Source organism: Oryzias melastigma, linkage group LG6 (assembly GCF_002922805.2).
Source record: "Oryzias melastigma strain HK-1 linkage group LG6, ASM292280v2, whole genome shotgun sequence".
In the NCBI taxonomy this organism is placed as follows: Eukaryota; Metazoa; Chordata; class Actinopteri; order Beloniformes; family Adrianichthyidae; genus Oryzias; species Oryzias melastigma.
In genome coordinates this window covers 16,492,541-16,509,382 of record NC_050517.1, presented here as the reverse complement: position 1 = coordinate 16,509,382, position 16,842 = coordinate 16,492,541, and the positions used below count along the sequence as shown (strand labels likewise).

Here is a 16,842-nt window from a genome sequence, read left to right as displayed (position 1 = left end):
GAAAGTAGCTAAAAACAGTAGCTAAAAATGCTACTAAATGATATGTTTTTTAAGGTCATCCTCCAATCCCTCAATTTTAGCAGGCACCTGAATTGTTACGTCGCCTCTTTTAAGGCATGGCAGCTGGGTTTTCCACATTTATATGTAGTTATAGATCCAAAACAAAAGGAATTGCGCTGTGGCTCAACAGTTGTACCGGCGTCTACTGGAAGTTTCACCCATGATTCACGCAAAGGCTCATGGGGGCTAGGAATAAGGTGGATCGGGCTCAGCACCGATCACGTCACATATCTCCCACCATGCACTGCGGCTCAAAATGTAAATTTGGTCAAGAAAAAAACCTTTCATAGTTATATTTACGTTTCTTCATATTTTATTTACAATATATAGGATGTCATTCATGTTTGCCAAAGCACCCTGAAATAAAAAAAGTGCACCGGAAGTGAAACCATTAGTTTACACAAGGGGGTGATACACCCACTATAAATACCGATCAGCGACAAATCCGCACTGAGAGTTGGCATGTTGACGGGCATCCTGGTCGAGGAGGGGTCGGACCGGCACATATGCGTCTCGTGCTAAGGTAAACTGTCATCGCAACAGCACATAAGCACCACACATACAATTGCATACATACATGGTAAATGCAAACACCCCCCTTAGTCACAATGAGCGTCATCGCTGGGGCCATTCGACCTCCCGGGCTCTGCCTGACTCGTCAACTCTCCCCTGGGCGAAAGCAGCGGGGGAAATTTTTTTTTCTTTCACAAGAAAAAATAAAAAAAAGGAAGGAAAGATGTTGGATTGTATTTGCATCGGACAGTTGGTTCACATGGAGTTATATTTGTGCCACCAAAATATTATTTTTGAACGAAAATATTTAGAATGGATCTAAATATATATTTAAAACAAGCTAAATAAATAATAAAATAACAAATATATAGTTTAAAATTAAATATTAAATTTTTACTAAATATAAAGTTACAAATTAAATATTTAGCTTTGATCTAAATATTTAGCTGCAAAACTTATATATTTAGCTTGAAAAAATAAATATTTAGATTTAAATATTTAATGAGCAAACTAAATATTTAATTGCAAAACTTAAATATCAAGTTTGTAGGCTAAATATTTAGCCTAAAATTAAATATTTAGTTGGTTAACTAAAGTTATTATTTAGTTATTAAATGTAACATTTATAAATATATTAATTTACAGGGTGAGAATATGCATTTAAAAAAACAGTTTTTTGTATCCTAAAACACGCTAAATATCTGAAAACATTGATGTAAAAATTTTACATCTCTGATTTACAAACTTCACCACATGTACCTTAAAGGGACATAAAAGTAAAAAAAAAAATACATTTTTTTTTGTTCATACAAGAAATGTGTTCTAATTTCTTCTTACTTCTATGCCACTTTCATATAAGAGTGGAAAAACTACCCCCAAACTATTTAATCCAGAAAAAATATAATGATAATCCTTAATGTCTTACTTTCCCTGGTCTCTCCTCATGGATGGTGCACTAGTTCAGAAAGTTATTCTGCACGCATGTTGGAAGATTTGTAGCTTTTCCGATGTGTTTTCCAAGTCTGACAGTCATTTTTTCAATCATTCCAACACAACATGAACGCAGCATTTCTCTAAGTTTGCATTTTCCCTGACGATCCATTGGTGGAATTGACAGTAAACCAAGAACAAAAGTCCCAGCTTTGAAATAAAAACTAATAAAAAATATTCCGTTTTTTTAAAAAAAAGATCTGAATTAAAGCATCTATTACCTAAAAACTCGAACCTCTAAACTCTTTTTGGCCCACAAGTCAAAACATTGTCCACCCCAACGTTAGGAGTTCCGTACATTTGAGCCATGCTGTCATTTTTTGTTAGTTTTGAACGTTTTACTGGTATAGTCTCAGTTATTATAATCCAAACTTTATGACTGCAAAGGGTTCTAAAATGTGTTGGGGATTTGCCTTCTAAGAGAAAGAAATAACATAGACAAAAACATGCTCTCTATTTGATTGAAAATTAAAATATACATTTTAAAACAATATTTGAGGGCTTTTTGTTCTTTGAATTGTGGCTTTTGTTCTCATGTTAGTGCCTATTCCATCCTTGGGTTGATACCCATCAAAGAAAAACTGCAAACTTAGAGATATGCTGCGTTCATGTGCTGTTGGAAGATCAGAAAAATGACTATTTGACTCAGAGAACACAAATACACACATGAACGTTGGAAAAACAACAAATCTTTCACCACCTCATGCATGCAGAATCCCTTTCAGCACCCAAAAAAGATCAGTTTATGTGTAGTGAAAATAAGGGGGGAAATAAAACATTATTTCAGATTAAATAGTTTAACAGGCGCATGTGGCTGGTTTGACCACCCCCGTTATATTATTTTGCTCTGTCTTACTTTACAGCAGGAAAAACTTTTACATTTTACAAAGACAAACTGAAAAAGGAGGAAAATGAGTGACCTTGTTGGTGGTGAAGGCATCCCACACAATCACTTTCCCATCCTGCATGGAGAAAAACAAACATCAGGAGTTAAAAAGGACACATTCTGATAATGTATATGAATTAAGGATGATTTGAAAGGGGTTTTGGACCTGTGAGGAGCTGACGATCCTCCTCTTGTCCTTGCACCAGTCCATGCACAGGACTTTGTTCCCATGTCCCTTCAGAGTTCTGCGGGTCTTCATGACAAACTGACCCAGCCCTTCCACCTTCTCGGCCACCTGATGCACTGCTCTCACACACATGCACACACAGTTACAGCTCCAGCTCCACCATCGTGTTTGAGAACAACATTTAAACCTCAACACATCCATTAGAGCTGATCTGATCAAAACATGATGTTTGCAGGGGAGAAACAAAATGGGGAGGCAAGCCTCCAGCTTCAGATGACCAACAACAATCAGACCCACGTTTCCCCTCCCAGCAGATCCCCACCCCCCATCTAACAGCCCCGGACCAGCGCAGGGCGACAGGGACGCGCTCGGTCCCGTCGGTCCCACGGCGGAGCGGAGCGGGAGGAGGACCGAGGCCTCTCCATTTTCCAGCACTCACGCTCGACATCGTGCAGCTTCGCTCGTTCCTCCTCCAGCTTCAGCTTCAGCGTCTCCGACTCCGTTTTGAGGTGAGCCAGCGTCTCGTTCAGCGGAACCTCCTGTGTCGCCATTTCAGGGCTTGGAGGGGATCTCATATATTTCCTTTTTGCGGGAAGCGGCAGGCGGCGGAAAGGCTTACGGCGGAGCTAACAGCTGATGCTGCTGTCATGACGTCACGGGGAGAAGATGCTCCTCCAGTTTCCAGAGGAGGATCCTGGATCTGGGGGATGCTGAGCGCATCCTGCCTCAATGCTGTGAAATTCAACCAAAAATCAAAAAGAAAAATACGATTTGTTTGTAAATTAAGCCTTTTGTTATTTTTATATAAAAATATTTATTTAAAAAAAGTGAAAATACAGACAAATATGTCTTATATATTGTTCTTAATGGTCTGTAGCAACATAAAAATAAAAATGTACTTTATTAATCCTAAATTAATATATATATATATATATAAAGCTTAAGTTTTTTGTTTTATATATTTTTATTTTTTAGATGTTCTAAATTTTTGTCGTTTTTTTAATCGGTTAAAAATTTTTATTGGTTTCTGTAAACAAAAGAAGAGACAAATTAACAATAATGTCCCCAAAAGAAGCTTCAGGTATTCCATGATCATCCCTAAAAGTTACCGCTCACTTTAAACCCTGTGGAAGAATTTACCTTTTATTTTATCTAATTTATTTGTTGACAAAAGTTAACGTCATTTTTATTTGAAATATTATGGTAAAAGCATATAAATAAATACACAAATAAGTTAAAAAAAAAGAACTCCATTAAGATGTCCCAAGCCAATAGCAATTCCAATTTTCACCAGTGGGGGCAGTAATGTTCCAAAAAAGTCATTGTATGAGGAACCAAAAGAGAGTTTATAAACAAAATTTAGCAATAAAACTCCAAATTTATTCGAAGTTATTCCTCAAATCAAACAGTATTTACACACTATTTCCCCCAGTACCAATAAAAAAAGTAATTAAAACTTATTATCTGTTGCAGCTTTACAGAATAAAATTAATTTTAGTTTGTGTCTTGTATTGTGCGACTCCCTTTTGTGTGCTTTATTGTTCTATACTGTAACTAAAATATTTTTAAAAAGCAATGAAATAAGAAAAAACAGATCATTGTTTACAGTATGTTGCTCAATGCATGTTCAGTTAATGAAAATAAGCTTCATTTGATTAATAAATCAATTCAATGGCCTAACAACGAGAACTTCCATTATTCTGAAATGCAGATAAAATCCTGCACTCATCTCCTGTACAAAATGAAATGTAACATTTTAGAAAGACTTGCATAATATTGTTTAGAAACAAAGTCTCACAACCAACCTTTCATTTTGAGAAATTGAACTGTCTGTTTTGCTCAATCAGGAGCAAAAAAAACCCTTATAGGAGGTTGAGTTAGCAGTCATGTTCATCTACCTTGAAATGATCATTAAAGTGCAACAATCCAAAATATAAGATACCGTGAGACATGTTTTTTTTTAACTTTATTGAAAATTCAAAACTTTTCTGGTGTTGTAGTAAGTCAAAATGATCCACTTAAAACAGGAATATAAAACATGTATTTAGAGTGACATCATATACACATTCTTTAATTACTTGTGCATTTTTAAATTGATAAATAAAACACTTTTTCAAATAGATTAATTTTAGATAAAACTCATGTGACCAAAAAACACAAAGAAGCAACTTTGAGTATCAATACACTGTACAGTAGATATTGAAAAACAAACATGTTTTTTTCTTTAGATTATATAAAATCTAAACTGATTTTGAATAAAAGTAGCTGTAATAACTCTAAACCAGTTCCAAATGTACCTACAAATTTTCAAAATCATTTATTACACAGACTAAAATCATATATTTTATCATCTGATTTCTAGATAGAATTCTGGACTATGCTTTATCCCAGCACTTATCAGAAATTGTTTTCGGTGAAAGTCATACATCTGCAGTTAAAGGGCAATAATGGGTTAGGAGGAGTGAAAGGTCAAAGGTCGTCCGCATCAGACTCTGGTTAAGAAGTCTAGATGAAGGCTGGCTGGGACTTGTAGGAGCTCCAAAGCCTGTGCAGACGAGCGGAACGGAAAGGTGACCTGGAAATGAAAGTCTGTGTCCAGCATCAGTTGGGTGGATCCTTCATGAGTGAGTAAAGACTGCAACGAAAATAAAAAAATGACATAAGGAGGTGTGAAAATATCAGATTGAAATCCACTTTTAGGTACCTGAACTTTCCGGACAAACGAGGACGTCACTCGCTTCTCGAAATCATCGATTGGGGTGTAAGAGTTTAAAATTTTGACAATCTATAAAGCAGAGATTGTTGTGTTAATTAGGAGTTTTCCAACATCAAATCCCCGTATGGTGTAAAGTACCTGAACTGGGTTGAGCTCATTGCACTTCTCGGTGATTTCTTCGGCGTCCTCATCAGTGGACTTGTTGACCTGGAGCAGCCAGGCGGCCTGAGACAGCGGCGTCAGAGTTTCCATAGCATAGGAGCTTTGAAGGTCCTTCTCCTTCAGCCACTCCTCTAGATAACTGATGTTACATCTAAAAAGCAGAGAGCAGGTCTAGAACCCGTTTCTGTATCCAATCCAGAAATAAGAAAGCCACACACAAACCTGATTTGCATTCCTTTCCTGCAGGAGCACATGTCTTTACGAAGCATTATCTGGTTAAGGGTGGTGGCTCCAATCAGGAAGAACAGCTGCTTTATGACCTGATTGATGAGGCTCTGGTCCATGCCGTGGTGCATCATGGTGGACAGGAAGACAGAGAGCTGCTTGATGATGGAGGAAATGGTGAAGTTCTTGGACTCCTCGTACATGCTGCTGGAGCGCTTCCTGAAGCCTGTGGGTTTCATGCTGGAAATGCCCTGTAAACTTTCATGCTCCAGCATTCCAGGTACTGTGGAGGAAAAAGGATTAAAGAACACAAACTTTTAGGAATGACGATATATGAATGGAGGTCAAATACCGATAGCAGGAGTGAGGATCTTTTGCAGGACTGTGATGAATTGATGATAGATGTGGATGGCCAGATCGCTGAATATCTGTCTGTGTTCGGACAAATCAAAGTTCCGCAGGCAGTTCTTCTTCTGCCGGGGGGTGCTTTGTTTCAGGAATTCCTAGCGTGAACAAGAGAAATGCTCTCAGCATCATAAGAGAGTTTACTGACTCTAAAAATCACTCAGGTTAGTGAACTCATACTTCCTCTCCGCTGTATTGCTTCAGACAGTTGATCAGCTGGTGTGTGTTGGAGAGCCAAAACGACAGCAGCTCAAAGTCTTTGCAGCGACTCTAAAACAGACAGAAAAAGTCAATGTTCATCAACAACAGCAAACAAATCAAACAAAGATGAAGAGATTCAGCCAAATGAAAAATAATTTAACGAAAAAATAATGATTAACTGCCTCCAAATGCTTATTTTGGTTACATCTCTCAACCAAAAGCACAAAACATGAACTTTTAAAAAGATGCTAATAAAAAGTGCAAAAAACAAAAATTGAGCATTGAACAGCACAGGTTTTATTTGATCAGTTGTTAGGTTCCTCAGGTCAAACTAATCTGAATGTTTATCTGTTGGGGGGAGATCCTTTAAAGCATGAAGAAAAATTATGTTTTCAATGATTTTCTGGCATTTTTCTGATCGCGGAGGACAAAATTAGGCTTAAAATGGTATTTCTGAGTATTCAAATCGGGAATCAAGAGCAGGAGCAACACTGCCGTTGGAAAAAGCTTGTAAGTGTGATGCAGAACATTCTACGGCAAGCCGCAAGCTTGAAGAATAAGCAAAGAATGAGAAAAAAAAACCCTGTGCTTTAGATCACAAATGGTTACTTAAAAGAGTTTATAAAAATGTCTATTTAGTCAGCAGTGTATGTTTAACGTTAGCATTAGCCGTCCTATGGGAAACTCCATTAAACCTTAGCATCAAGCTAGCGAACTTTAGGTTTATATGCTAGATCGATCTCTGCTTTTATGGATCCATTACTGATTTATTAAGCTTAGATCAATTTTATCAACCCAGCCCTATATAGGGTAGTGCCTTGAATTGGATCTGTGACTGTAAAGTACTTTGGGGCTTAATTAAGGTGGTTTGATCTTAAACTTGTAAAGTTATATGCCTGAAGCCTCCAGTTAAACTTTTATCTCCTACATTCTCTACAAAGTAAAGGTACGAGGCGACAATTTCTTTCGTTTCCCAGCGTGATTCCTTTACAAGCAGGATTGGAGTAACGTTCAACTTTTGAGAATTAAATCTGATCCAGAATTCTTCCTCACCACAATGACTTTTTTTACACCACATATGATCGCACTCATGAGAGACTTGAGCTTGGCGTCGTCGTTCAGGTAGTCGGCGTGGCGGACGCACATGAACAGGACGTAAGCTGGTAGGCAGGGAATCATGTTGACCACCACACCTTTGGGCTGCAAGTCTGTGAATCAGATGCAGAACATTTGAAGAGAATGACAAAGCCTCACTTGTTTCATTAAAGTTGATATTGATTTTTCCAAAAAAATGAGTTGTGTTATAAAGTTAGGAAGGGTGGAAATACCCAGAATGACATTCTGAACAAGTCGAGATTCATCTTCTCTTTTGTACTCCAGCATGCCGAGGTATTCCTTTGGGATTGAAGAGTTCTGCTTGGCTGTGAGAGAAACATCATAAATGATTAAATTTGTTAAATTATATCAGTTTTATATTTTATTTATTTAGTCAGAGGCTACCTTTTTGTGATGCTTCAAGGCTTTTTATTTGATTTTGGAGCTTCTTTATCAGCCTGTCCTTCTGGTCAAGCTGCTCCTCAAAGTCCTGAGATAAAAGCTCTTCTTTAGTTTGTCATGAAGGCACCTACGCATTCACTCGATAATTCTTCATCTAAAACCACACACCATGTTCTCAGCAGTTAATATTGACGTCTCCTCCCTGAGTTTCCTCTTGGCTTCGTTCTCCATGAGCTGCTGCTTCTTTAAGTGGTCGTTCTCCTCTTCCAGCTCCTCCACCCTGTCTTCCAGCTCCATCTTTGCATCCTCCAACTCTTTGGTTTTCTCCTCAAAATATCTACATCCACAAACAAAAACAAAAAAAAATTGAAATGACTGACCATCCGTCAGTAAAGACGCAAAACGGATGTAGTTTACCTGCGCTGTGAGCTCTCTTCAGAGATCTTTATCTGAAGAACATTGTTGATTTCTGTGTTTTTGTCTTTTACACAAACAGAGAAAATCATTTAAACAAAATCCTCCCCAAAAATCACCAATGTGAGATCTGTAGACATAAAAAAGTCACCTTCTAGCTCCTTGCTCTGCTCAATGACACGGTCCTCCAGCTCTTGCTTTTGTCTCTGTAGCTCTGAAACCTGCAGCTTCAGCTCTGGAATCCACTGTGGATCACATCCAAACACACATTACAGGCCACCTCATGATGAGACGTGGACTCAAAAATGCAAAAAAACGTACCGAGTTCTCGCTGGCGAGTCTGGACACTTCTTGGCGGATGCTTTCGGTGACATTACTTTTCTCCTGGAACAGGTTTTGCAGCTTGCTGTTCTCGTTCTGCAGATGGTCCACTTTCAGTTTCAGTCCCTCCACTTGAGTCTCATATTTCTCCTTTTGTTCTTTTTGGTGGTTTTCCAAAATCCTGCCAACATAAAATGGAACCATAATTGAGTGGGACACTAAAGTGGATCGTCAGAGAGATAAAGGTGAAGACCTTGTGGCTTTCTGCAGACCCTCAAAGGCTTCTGGCAAATCTTCAGGCTCGTAGATCTTCTCAGAATCATCTGAAGTTATCCTTCATGGACGCAAAGAATGAGTACAAATGTCTCAGGGGAAAAAAAGGTTATATCCTACAAAATCCCATTACCCCAAAAGAACCTCCTCTTCAACAAATCCACCAAGAAGATGCCTTGCAATCTCCCTCATTTTTGCTGAAGGAGAGCATAAATGAATGATAAGCAAAAATGGAAAACGATTGATTTTCTAAAGAGAAGGATAAATAATTTAAGCACCTCTTGCTAGTTCAGACTGTTGCTTTATCCTGCGGTCCATGTTATTCCTCTCGTTCTGCATATTGTTCAGGTCTCTGCGCAGCTCGGGGATGACCTTCACATGCTTGGTGAGCTGAACGATCTGCTCCTGCAGGTCAGAGTTCACCTGTTCTCCCTCCTCCATCTTCCTCTGCAGACCCACTCTTTCTTCTTTCAGCCTCCGGATCTCCTCCTTGAGAGTCACCACCTCCTTCTCGAAGTCCTGCTTCTTGATCTCCATGTTGTTTTCCGCAACCCTGTCGACAAATGACCTCGTCAGCTTTCTGAAGTTATAATTTATCGTCCGCTTTAATGTGTTTTACTTACTTTCTGAGCCTTGCTTCATTCTCCATCTCTTCTCGAAGACTACTGTTCAAATGGTCAAAGTTTTCTGCAAAAGTTTCAATGAGTCAAATATTCAATGGTTTGTAAAATACTCCATTTATTTTAATTACAACTAGATATGTGTATTTGTACAAATATAAAGATGCTCAGAGTCAGATGTGCAAAAAAAGAGAGCATTTGCAATATTTGCTTTAGTAGGGTGCTTTTAGACTGGGCCGTGAGAGCACCCTAAGGGCAAACCTCATAAGAGACATTATTAGGTTAGGTACAAAAATGATAAGCAAAATGTTTAAAGCTGCAAAAAGATATTGTATACTTTTTTGTAAAAAATATCCCAACAATCCTGCATAACAACCTCAATGAGTGCCAGATTTTCATCCAGCCATAGAAGTTAAAAAAGTTTTAAATTTCTACATCTGCGTGCCCCCTCCAAAAATAGTTTATCAGTATTTATATTCATGCTTATCTGTAGAGATAGCTTTCAACTCAGCGATCTAGGAGGGTTTTCTCCCATGAACAGCTCCAGTAATTTTCAGCACATCTGGTCTGCTGAAGCCATGACTTCTTCAAAGCATTCTTTTTCTCTTTTTTCCCTTTCAAGAAATCTATCATTTGATGCCTAGCTACCCTATATTTAACACGCATTATTCTTGCTTGATTGCTGGAAATAAACAATTTCTAATCTAAACAAATCTAAACCTCGCTCCAGACGAACAAGAGTTAATCCTCAAGACGAGATAAAAGGTGAAGACTTTTTTGGCAAAGTGGTTAGGACTCTTATTTTTTCTCTATTAAAATAAAATAATTCATGTTATCATCCTATTTTAGGATTATTTTTAGTAAGAGGAGTCCTTATCGGAGTAATTTTCATGACCTAAAAAAAGAGTTTTCATAACTAGTTTGCTGATTTTAGACAGATTTTTGTTGCTCTTGGTAACATTTATATTACTGTACCTTTGGCTTCTTTGATGGAAGCTTCAAACTTTTTCTCCAAGTTCTGCTTGTCCAGGTTGACCTCATCTATCTGCCTCTGAAGTTCTGCGATTGTCTATAGTGACACTCGGGTTAGTTGATTCATAAATGAACCAAAAGCTCTACTTATAGAAACTAAATGTAAATACTGACCAAACTAGTTTCCTCTTTTGTTTTCTTCTCTCTCGCCTCCAAAGATTCCTTTAGGCTGGTTACTTTTTCCAGCTGCATCTCCAGGCTTTGGAGTCTGTCCGTGCTTTGAGAGTGCGAGTTGGCCAAAGTCGTCAGTCGTTCCATCAATCCTCGATTCTCTTTAGTCTGTCGGGGTTTAGATGGTTTCAGTTAGGTCACGCCAGAAAAAACTCCACAGCTGACATAACCCTGGAAGCAGTCGCTACCTGCTCTTCAATCTTCTTTCTGAGCTGCTGCACCCTGTAGGAGAGCTGGACGTTGAGCACCAGCCGGCGCATGGTCTGGAATCGGCGTCGAGCCAGCCATGCTCTGGTGTACTTCTGCAAAATCATTGCTTTGTGCGCCTCCATCATCTAAAGAGCGCCAACATTAATACTCTAAAACAGGAAATCTGAGTTTGCAAAAACATGTTCCAGACCTTCTTGTACTGTTTACGGGCCATCCAACCCCGAGTGAAGGCCTGGATGGTGATGGTGGCCCGGCAGACTGCCTGGTAGATCTGCCTCATGCTGTAGCCTCTCCAGTGTCTCTGGATGACCACCGCTGCCCAGCCTTGCTTCAGAGCTTCAGCAGTCACCGTTTTCCTGAAGATGTTGCAAAAACACGTCAGCTTTAACCCGTTCCATCACCATCATACAAAGAGAACCTTTCTAACCGGATGCTTCTCTGTCCTCTGATGTACTGCTGAAGAACAATGGCTGCATCCCTCATCCTCCGGTACTTCCTTCTCTGGCTCCAGGCTCGGAAATGTTTTTGAATGGTCACACAGGCTTCTCGGAGGCGGTCCAGACGCAGCTTCTCCAGATATGCCACCTGGCCAGCTCGGAAGAAGATTTTAGTGCGACCAAACTTGTACTGGTTCGAGTCCTGGAGAGGAAGACACAAAATCACTTAGGCGTGCTCATGCGGAGTGTGTCGAATCCCACCACAAAACTGACTTGAATCAATCTCTGCAGCACGCATTTGCAGGTTTCTTTTTTGTCTCTGACATCGGCCTCCACATGCGACATCAGGATGCTGTATCGACTGTAAAACTCAATGTAAGTCCATCTGAAAAACAGCAAAAAAAAAATTACTTAATGAGCAGAAACAGAGATAACAAGTTGGAGAAACATGAGTACTGGGTCACCTGGACGGGTAGCTCTGTGCACTGATACGAATCGTCTCAAGGACGCCGCAAGCTCGCAGCTGCTGCACAACTCTCCTCGAATCATATCTTTCAAACACGAGCAAAAGTTACACCAAAACATTCTTTTGTGAACAAATACTGAGCACCGGTACTCACTCAAACTGAAGCTTTTCATCATTTGGTTTAATGCAGCGCACATAGTGAGGAGTGGTGGCATTCAGAGTCTCCATCAGTAAAAAGAGGGAGCTACGGAACTACTCAAAAAAAGAAGAAAATAGGAGAAAATCTATGTGCATGCTCAAATAATACAACTGAGTTTAGTGAGTAGAAGGTGAGGATAAACATTTGCACCTTATCTCCCACAGAAGTTCTCAGTTGTTTATTGGTGGGTTTCACTGGAGGCCTGGCTGGCTTGACTTTGAAGCCCTTATTGGCTGTGGGGTTTAGCTCCTCCTCTTGAAAAAAGTTGGCCAGAAATGGCAACTGATAATGAAAGTAAACAGGGAGAAAGTGTTAAAGAAAGGAAAAAGGATTTGAAGTTGTTGAAGAGATGAACACTGATCACCTTGCTGGCTCTCATTGTGTCCACCAGTTCTTCATAAAGAGCGTCTCGATTCTTCTCGAGAAAACCTTTGCACTGATATTCCACCTTTTGGGGGGAGAAATAAGTTTAGCAGAATTGTCAGAATCAGCAGTTTTAAGTCTATATTCTGTGGACTCCACCTTGTCTGCAAAGTGTTGAATCATAAACGCCGTGTTTGACAACCTTGGCTTCTCAAACAGAGGATTGGCATCCAGAAAGTTGTAAAGCTTCTGCAGCCAGCTCTGATCGGTGCCTTGGGGGAACTTGAAAGTAAGAAAGACACAAAATTTAATAAAAAAAATAAAAAAATAAAAAAAAGTTATTTTAAAAAAAGAGGCCATGTAAATCTCACCAAACATTCTTCATCAAGCAAATCCATAATCCCCAACTTTGCTTCAATGAGGTCGATAACTGGCTGGTTGTCATAGAAATCAATCAGCGTCCAGGGGATGTCCTCTTTCATGTACTCCTCTTGCTCCAACTTGAACACATGCTGAAAAAGATAGCATGCAGCAGCTGAAGACTTAAGTGTAGCAAGCATTTAGCAGTGATTATAGATTAAACAACTAGAATAGAATAAAACTTTAATGATCCCAAGTAGGAAAATGTAACCATCTGCAAATTAACATCAATACAAATTCGGAATAAATTATTTAAAGTCCCCCATGACAATTTTTTTTGCTTAAAAAAAACGTTCCCAGTTGTTTTCTTAATTATGATTATAAAGTTTTTGACCAAAATATTGCAACCTTAACGTCTTAAAAAGTCATTTTTCATTTTGAACCCTCTGTTTACAAAATCTCCTCTGAGGGAGCGTGGCTTTTGGAGCTGAGCAGCTCTGCCCCTGATCCCCCCCGTCTGATTATGATAGCTCCGTCTTTTTCGCATAAATCTTCACTGCTGCCATTTAAAAACATCAAGCAGTATCTGTAATGTCCAGCTGTATCGCTTTGAGATGGATGTCAGCTCGGACGAGGAAGTGAAGAGCTTTACGGACCAAACTTCCTCCAAAAGCCTGATTCTTTCTTGTTTATTGATGTTGCTGCGACCAATAAATTCAATCTAGTGGTTTCTCAAAGCAGAATCTTTGGGAAAATAATGAAAGCTAACATCAAAATACTCTTTCATTGATTTACAATCTTTCCAACCGTGGTCAAATGAGCCGCTGTTCACATTTCCGTGGTCACATCAAGAAGCTCCGTGGAGTCTGGCTGAGATTTTCCAGCATTCTCAGCCCTCCTACCATAAGTAATGCATGAAACTCACAAAAAATCCAGTGATGCTGATTTGACCATGGAAATGTAAACGGCGGGTCATTTGACTGCAGTCAATGTGAAGATACCATCTTCTCTTCTCCAACACCCGAGCTAGACACGCTAGCCGGGCCACATGTGGGGTTTAGTGCATGTGCAGCAGAGCTGTTGTGACGTAAAGAAACCTCATTAATTCAAACAGAACCTTTCTGTGACAATTTGAGTGACAGCGATACTTTGAAATGCAAAAACGAAATGATTTCTTATTACATTTGTTCTCTTTCATAAGAAAAATACCACAAATACATGTTAAAAACTCAAAAAATGTGATTTTCATTGGAGGAATATTTAAATAACTTTTTAAAATACTATTGAATAAGAAAATTAGACATTAAGAAGATGATGACATATTCATTAGTAAAGCCCATTCAATTTAAAGGCAGCATTGCATACCAAGTTAAACTGTTGCTGCAGCTTTTCATTAGCATAGTTGATACAAAACTGTTCAAAGCTGTTGATGTCAAAGGTCTCAAACCTGAAACAAAAAAGGCACAATTATGGTGAAAGAAATAGAGAAGTCTGCAAAAAAAAAAAAAAAAAAAAAAAGGTAAGTTTGCATTACCCATAAATGTCCAGCACACCGATGAAAGCATGCTGCTTTCCAGGAACCTGCAGCGCGGTGTTGATCCTGTTAATGATGCAGTCAAAGAGATGGGCGTAGATCTGCTTAGCGAGAGCATCTCTGGCAGTGAGGGCTCGCTCCTTCGGTACCGGCTTCACAACGGTCTCAGCCGACAGGACGATCCTCCGGTTGCACAGCCATCGCAGCAGCCCATCGGCACTCACCTCCAGCAGCTCGCAGAACACTGCCAGGTGTGGATCACCGGGCTGCAAGAACAACTCAAGTCAGATTTCTAACCCTACATGTGTTTTCTCGACTTATTTATTTATTTACAGCAATTGATGATTTGTCATTCCCTTGGTCTCTGATCTCCACATTTCCTAAATGCAGGATTGCTGCCAGAACTTTAAAGACATCTGCTTGAAAGTCTTCTTTCAATCCTAATCGGCAAAGAAAGGAAACTAAAATCAAGATAAATGATGCATCAAAAGAGAGCAGCAGCCTAAAGTTGAGTTTTTACCCAGCAGGGAGAAGGTCCGTCGAGTTTCATTCATGTCACTTTTGTCATCAACACCTTCAATGGTTATGTCCCCACCCATGCAGGTGTAAAGGAACTTATCTGCGCTCACTGCAAATGAACAAGCAACCAAAACACTGGAAATCCACTCCACACTGAGCGCCTCTTGCATCAAAACTGAGGCCGTGTAAAAACTTACTCAGTCTAAGGCTCTGGAACTCTGGCAAGTTCGCACAGGAACACATCTGGTAGAAAATGTGATAATTACGCTCATTGTCTGCCTGTTAAAAAACAAAAAAAAAAAAAAAAAACATGCATTTTTACAACAGATCCAAAAACAACCTTCTGTTTTTAAGTCTGCCCAGTACCTGAAAAACCACTCTGGATTTCTCTAACAGGTAAGTTCTCATGTTTGCTCCAATGATCCGGTATTTCTTATCAAAGCTGATCTCTGTGTATTTCCCAAACCGGCTGCTGTTGTCATTTCGGGTTGTTTTTGCGTTTCCTATTGCCTAAGAGGAAAAATAAATATAACTCCTGACAGTAGATCATTTAAACTTGTGGTAAAATGGAAAATGTCCTGCAAAAATCACCTCTGTTATTGGGTTGGATGCCAGCACTTTGTCTTCCACTCGGTTCTTGTTTCCCGATTTACTAACAACAGCAAAGTACCTCATAGCGTACCGAGCTGACACTGTTTTGCCGGCTCCGGATTCTCCACTGACGATGATGGATTGGTTTTTATGGTTTCTAAAAAGGTCATTTGTAGCTTTAACTATCACGATTTACTGAATATTTTGTGTAGGCATCTGATTTTTCCTACCTTGCCATCTGTTTATAGGCCTCTTCCGCCACTGCAAATATGTGAGGGTCCATGTCCCCCATGTTCTGACCGGAATACGCATGAATGATCGCATCTCCATAGATAGGAAGCTGCTTGTAAGGATTTATTGCCACCAAAATGATGCCTGAGAATAAGGGAAACAAGCAATAATGACTTAAACATTTTCTGATAGCATTGATTCAGTAAAAATATCAAGAAACTTATTTTTCTTTTCAACTGTACCACAGTAGGTATAGATGATTCTTGATTCGACAAATCGCACTTTTAGATTGTGGAGGACTGCAGGCTCGTGCAGGTAGCTGAGAGCTGTGAGATCATTCTCCCCCACCAAGATGTCAGGATTTCTGAGAGGTGGGAGTTCTGGTCTGGATGGATCAACTGGGTAGTGGCACTCCTGGGAAATACAGAGAGCTGGGTCAGGTGATGCTCTCACCTTTATAACTTGAGTGCAGGTTTGTTTTTGTCCTACTTACAGTGGAATCTTCAAGTAGTAATTCAAGAACATTATTCCCAGGATGGAAGTCTTGCTTGATTTCAGCTGACTTCCAAACTTGTTCATCATCTGGAATCCAGACTCTGTTATACTGAAAAAATAAAATAGATAATTGTAAAAAGTAAATTAGTATTAGGAAAACTTTACAAACTTTATTCTAGTAACTTAAAATTAAATATGTATGTCCAACTATGTGGATCCTGTCAGCAGATGAATCCCCATGGAACCCTAAGGAGTTTTCCAAAGTTTCCATATGTCTTTAAACTTCTTATTTTCCAAACATTATAACAGAGGTTTGTGAAATAATCATTTCCTTACCCTCGTGTAAAGTTCCAACAGAGTCATGACTGCGCATTATTCCTGTAACTTCCTTCAAATGCGTGTCTTAAACAGTGAGTACCTTTTAGTTTCCAAGTTACCAATGTAGTTCCTCCTGACTCTCACAATAGAAAGTTTCACCTGTCAAGTTTCACAAACTGGAATCTCAGTTCCGGGGAGAGTTTTCCAAATAAAAGACCCAGTTATATTGGCTTGAGTAAACTCGCCTTTTAACAAATAAAAACTTACACTTAGACTGAAAATTTATTTTAAATTTGGTTATTTTGATTCAAGTTTAAAATTTATTTTACAATTTTGCTTTTCATTCATTATTTCTTGATTTGTAAGGATATGGTGTGAAGAAAATATGAGCTTGTACTTCCAACTTTATTAAAATGATTTATTCTCTAGTATTAAATATTTTTGAT

General features: G+C 39.1%; 2 protein-coding genes and 1 long non-coding RNA gene across 4 annotated transcripts in view; 1 reads left to right on the top strand and 2 right to left on the bottom strand.

Moving 5' to 3' along the window:
• The window catches only part of gnb5a (guanine nucleotide binding protein (G protein), beta 5a), a gene marked incomplete in the record, with an annotated part of 6,568 nt that extends 6,323 nt beyond the window's left edge, over positions 1–245 (bottom strand). Inside the window, 1 exon segment of the mRNA XM_036212349.1 lies at positions 146–245.
• A 169-nt stretch (positions 246–414) lies between these two features.
• LOC118598854 lies at positions 415–3,381 on the top strand. 2 transcript variants are annotated; one of them, XR_004948036.1, is made up of 3 exons: positions 415–583; positions 2,872–3,145; positions 3,233–3,375. It is a non-coding gene; the product is annotated as an uncharacterized LOC118598854 (long non-coding RNA). The 2 variants fall into 2 exon arrangements; XR_004948037.1 differs by having other exon boundaries at positions 418–583; positions 3,239–3,381.
• Positions 2,484–16,578, bottom strand: myo5c (myosin VC). The gene is made up of 43 exons (XM_024281742.2): positions 16,415–16,578; positions 16,077–16,187; positions 15,826–15,997; positions 15,583–15,727; positions 15,353–15,509; positions 15,128–15,271; positions 14,959–15,040; positions 14,763–14,870; positions 14,576–14,682; positions 14,243–14,508; positions 14,074–14,155; positions 12,720–12,860; positions 12,508–12,630; positions 12,350–12,433; positions 12,136–12,267; positions 11,941–12,038; positions 11,785–11,871; positions 11,594–11,705; positions 11,311–11,522; positions 11,074–11,239; positions 10,862–11,008; positions 10,617–10,781; positions 10,446–10,539; positions 9,474–9,537; positions 9,129–9,403; positions 8,984–9,047; positions 8,831–8,911; positions 8,578–8,758; positions 8,408–8,501; positions 8,260–8,323; positions 8,011–8,179; positions 7,846–7,930; positions 7,674–7,766; positions 7,399–7,553; positions 6,325–6,414; positions 6,092–6,242; positions 5,737–6,022; positions 5,491–5,665; positions 5,341–5,421; positions 4,442–5,271; positions 3,076–3,368; positions 2,616–2,752; positions 2,484–2,525 (listed from the first exon to the last, which is right to left on the bottom strand). The coding sequence occupies exons 1-40, from the start codon at positions 16,439–16,441 to the stop codon at positions 5,122–5,124; spliced, it is 5,220 nt and encodes a 1,739-aa protein (XP_024137510.1). The 5' UTR covers positions 16,442–16,578; the 3' UTR covers positions 2,484–2,525; positions 2,616–2,752; positions 3,076–3,368; positions 4,442–5,121.
• Positions 16,579–16,842: the final 264 nt, after the last annotated feature.

Bases quoted from the DNA above. Each gene is read 5' to 3' on its own strand.
- myo5c (XM_024281742.2), bottom strand. From the start codon at position 16,441: ATGACTCTGTTGGAACTTTACACGAGG. The intron at 10,540-10,616 runs GTCAGTATTTAC...GTGTCACTATAG, and splicing joins CAAAAGAGGAAACTAGTTTG to ACAATCGCAGAACTTCAGAG. The intron at 8,324-8,407 runs GTGACTTTTTTA...TTTGTGTAAAAG, and splicing joins GCAGAGCAAGGAGCTAGAAG to ACAAAAACACAGAAATCAAC.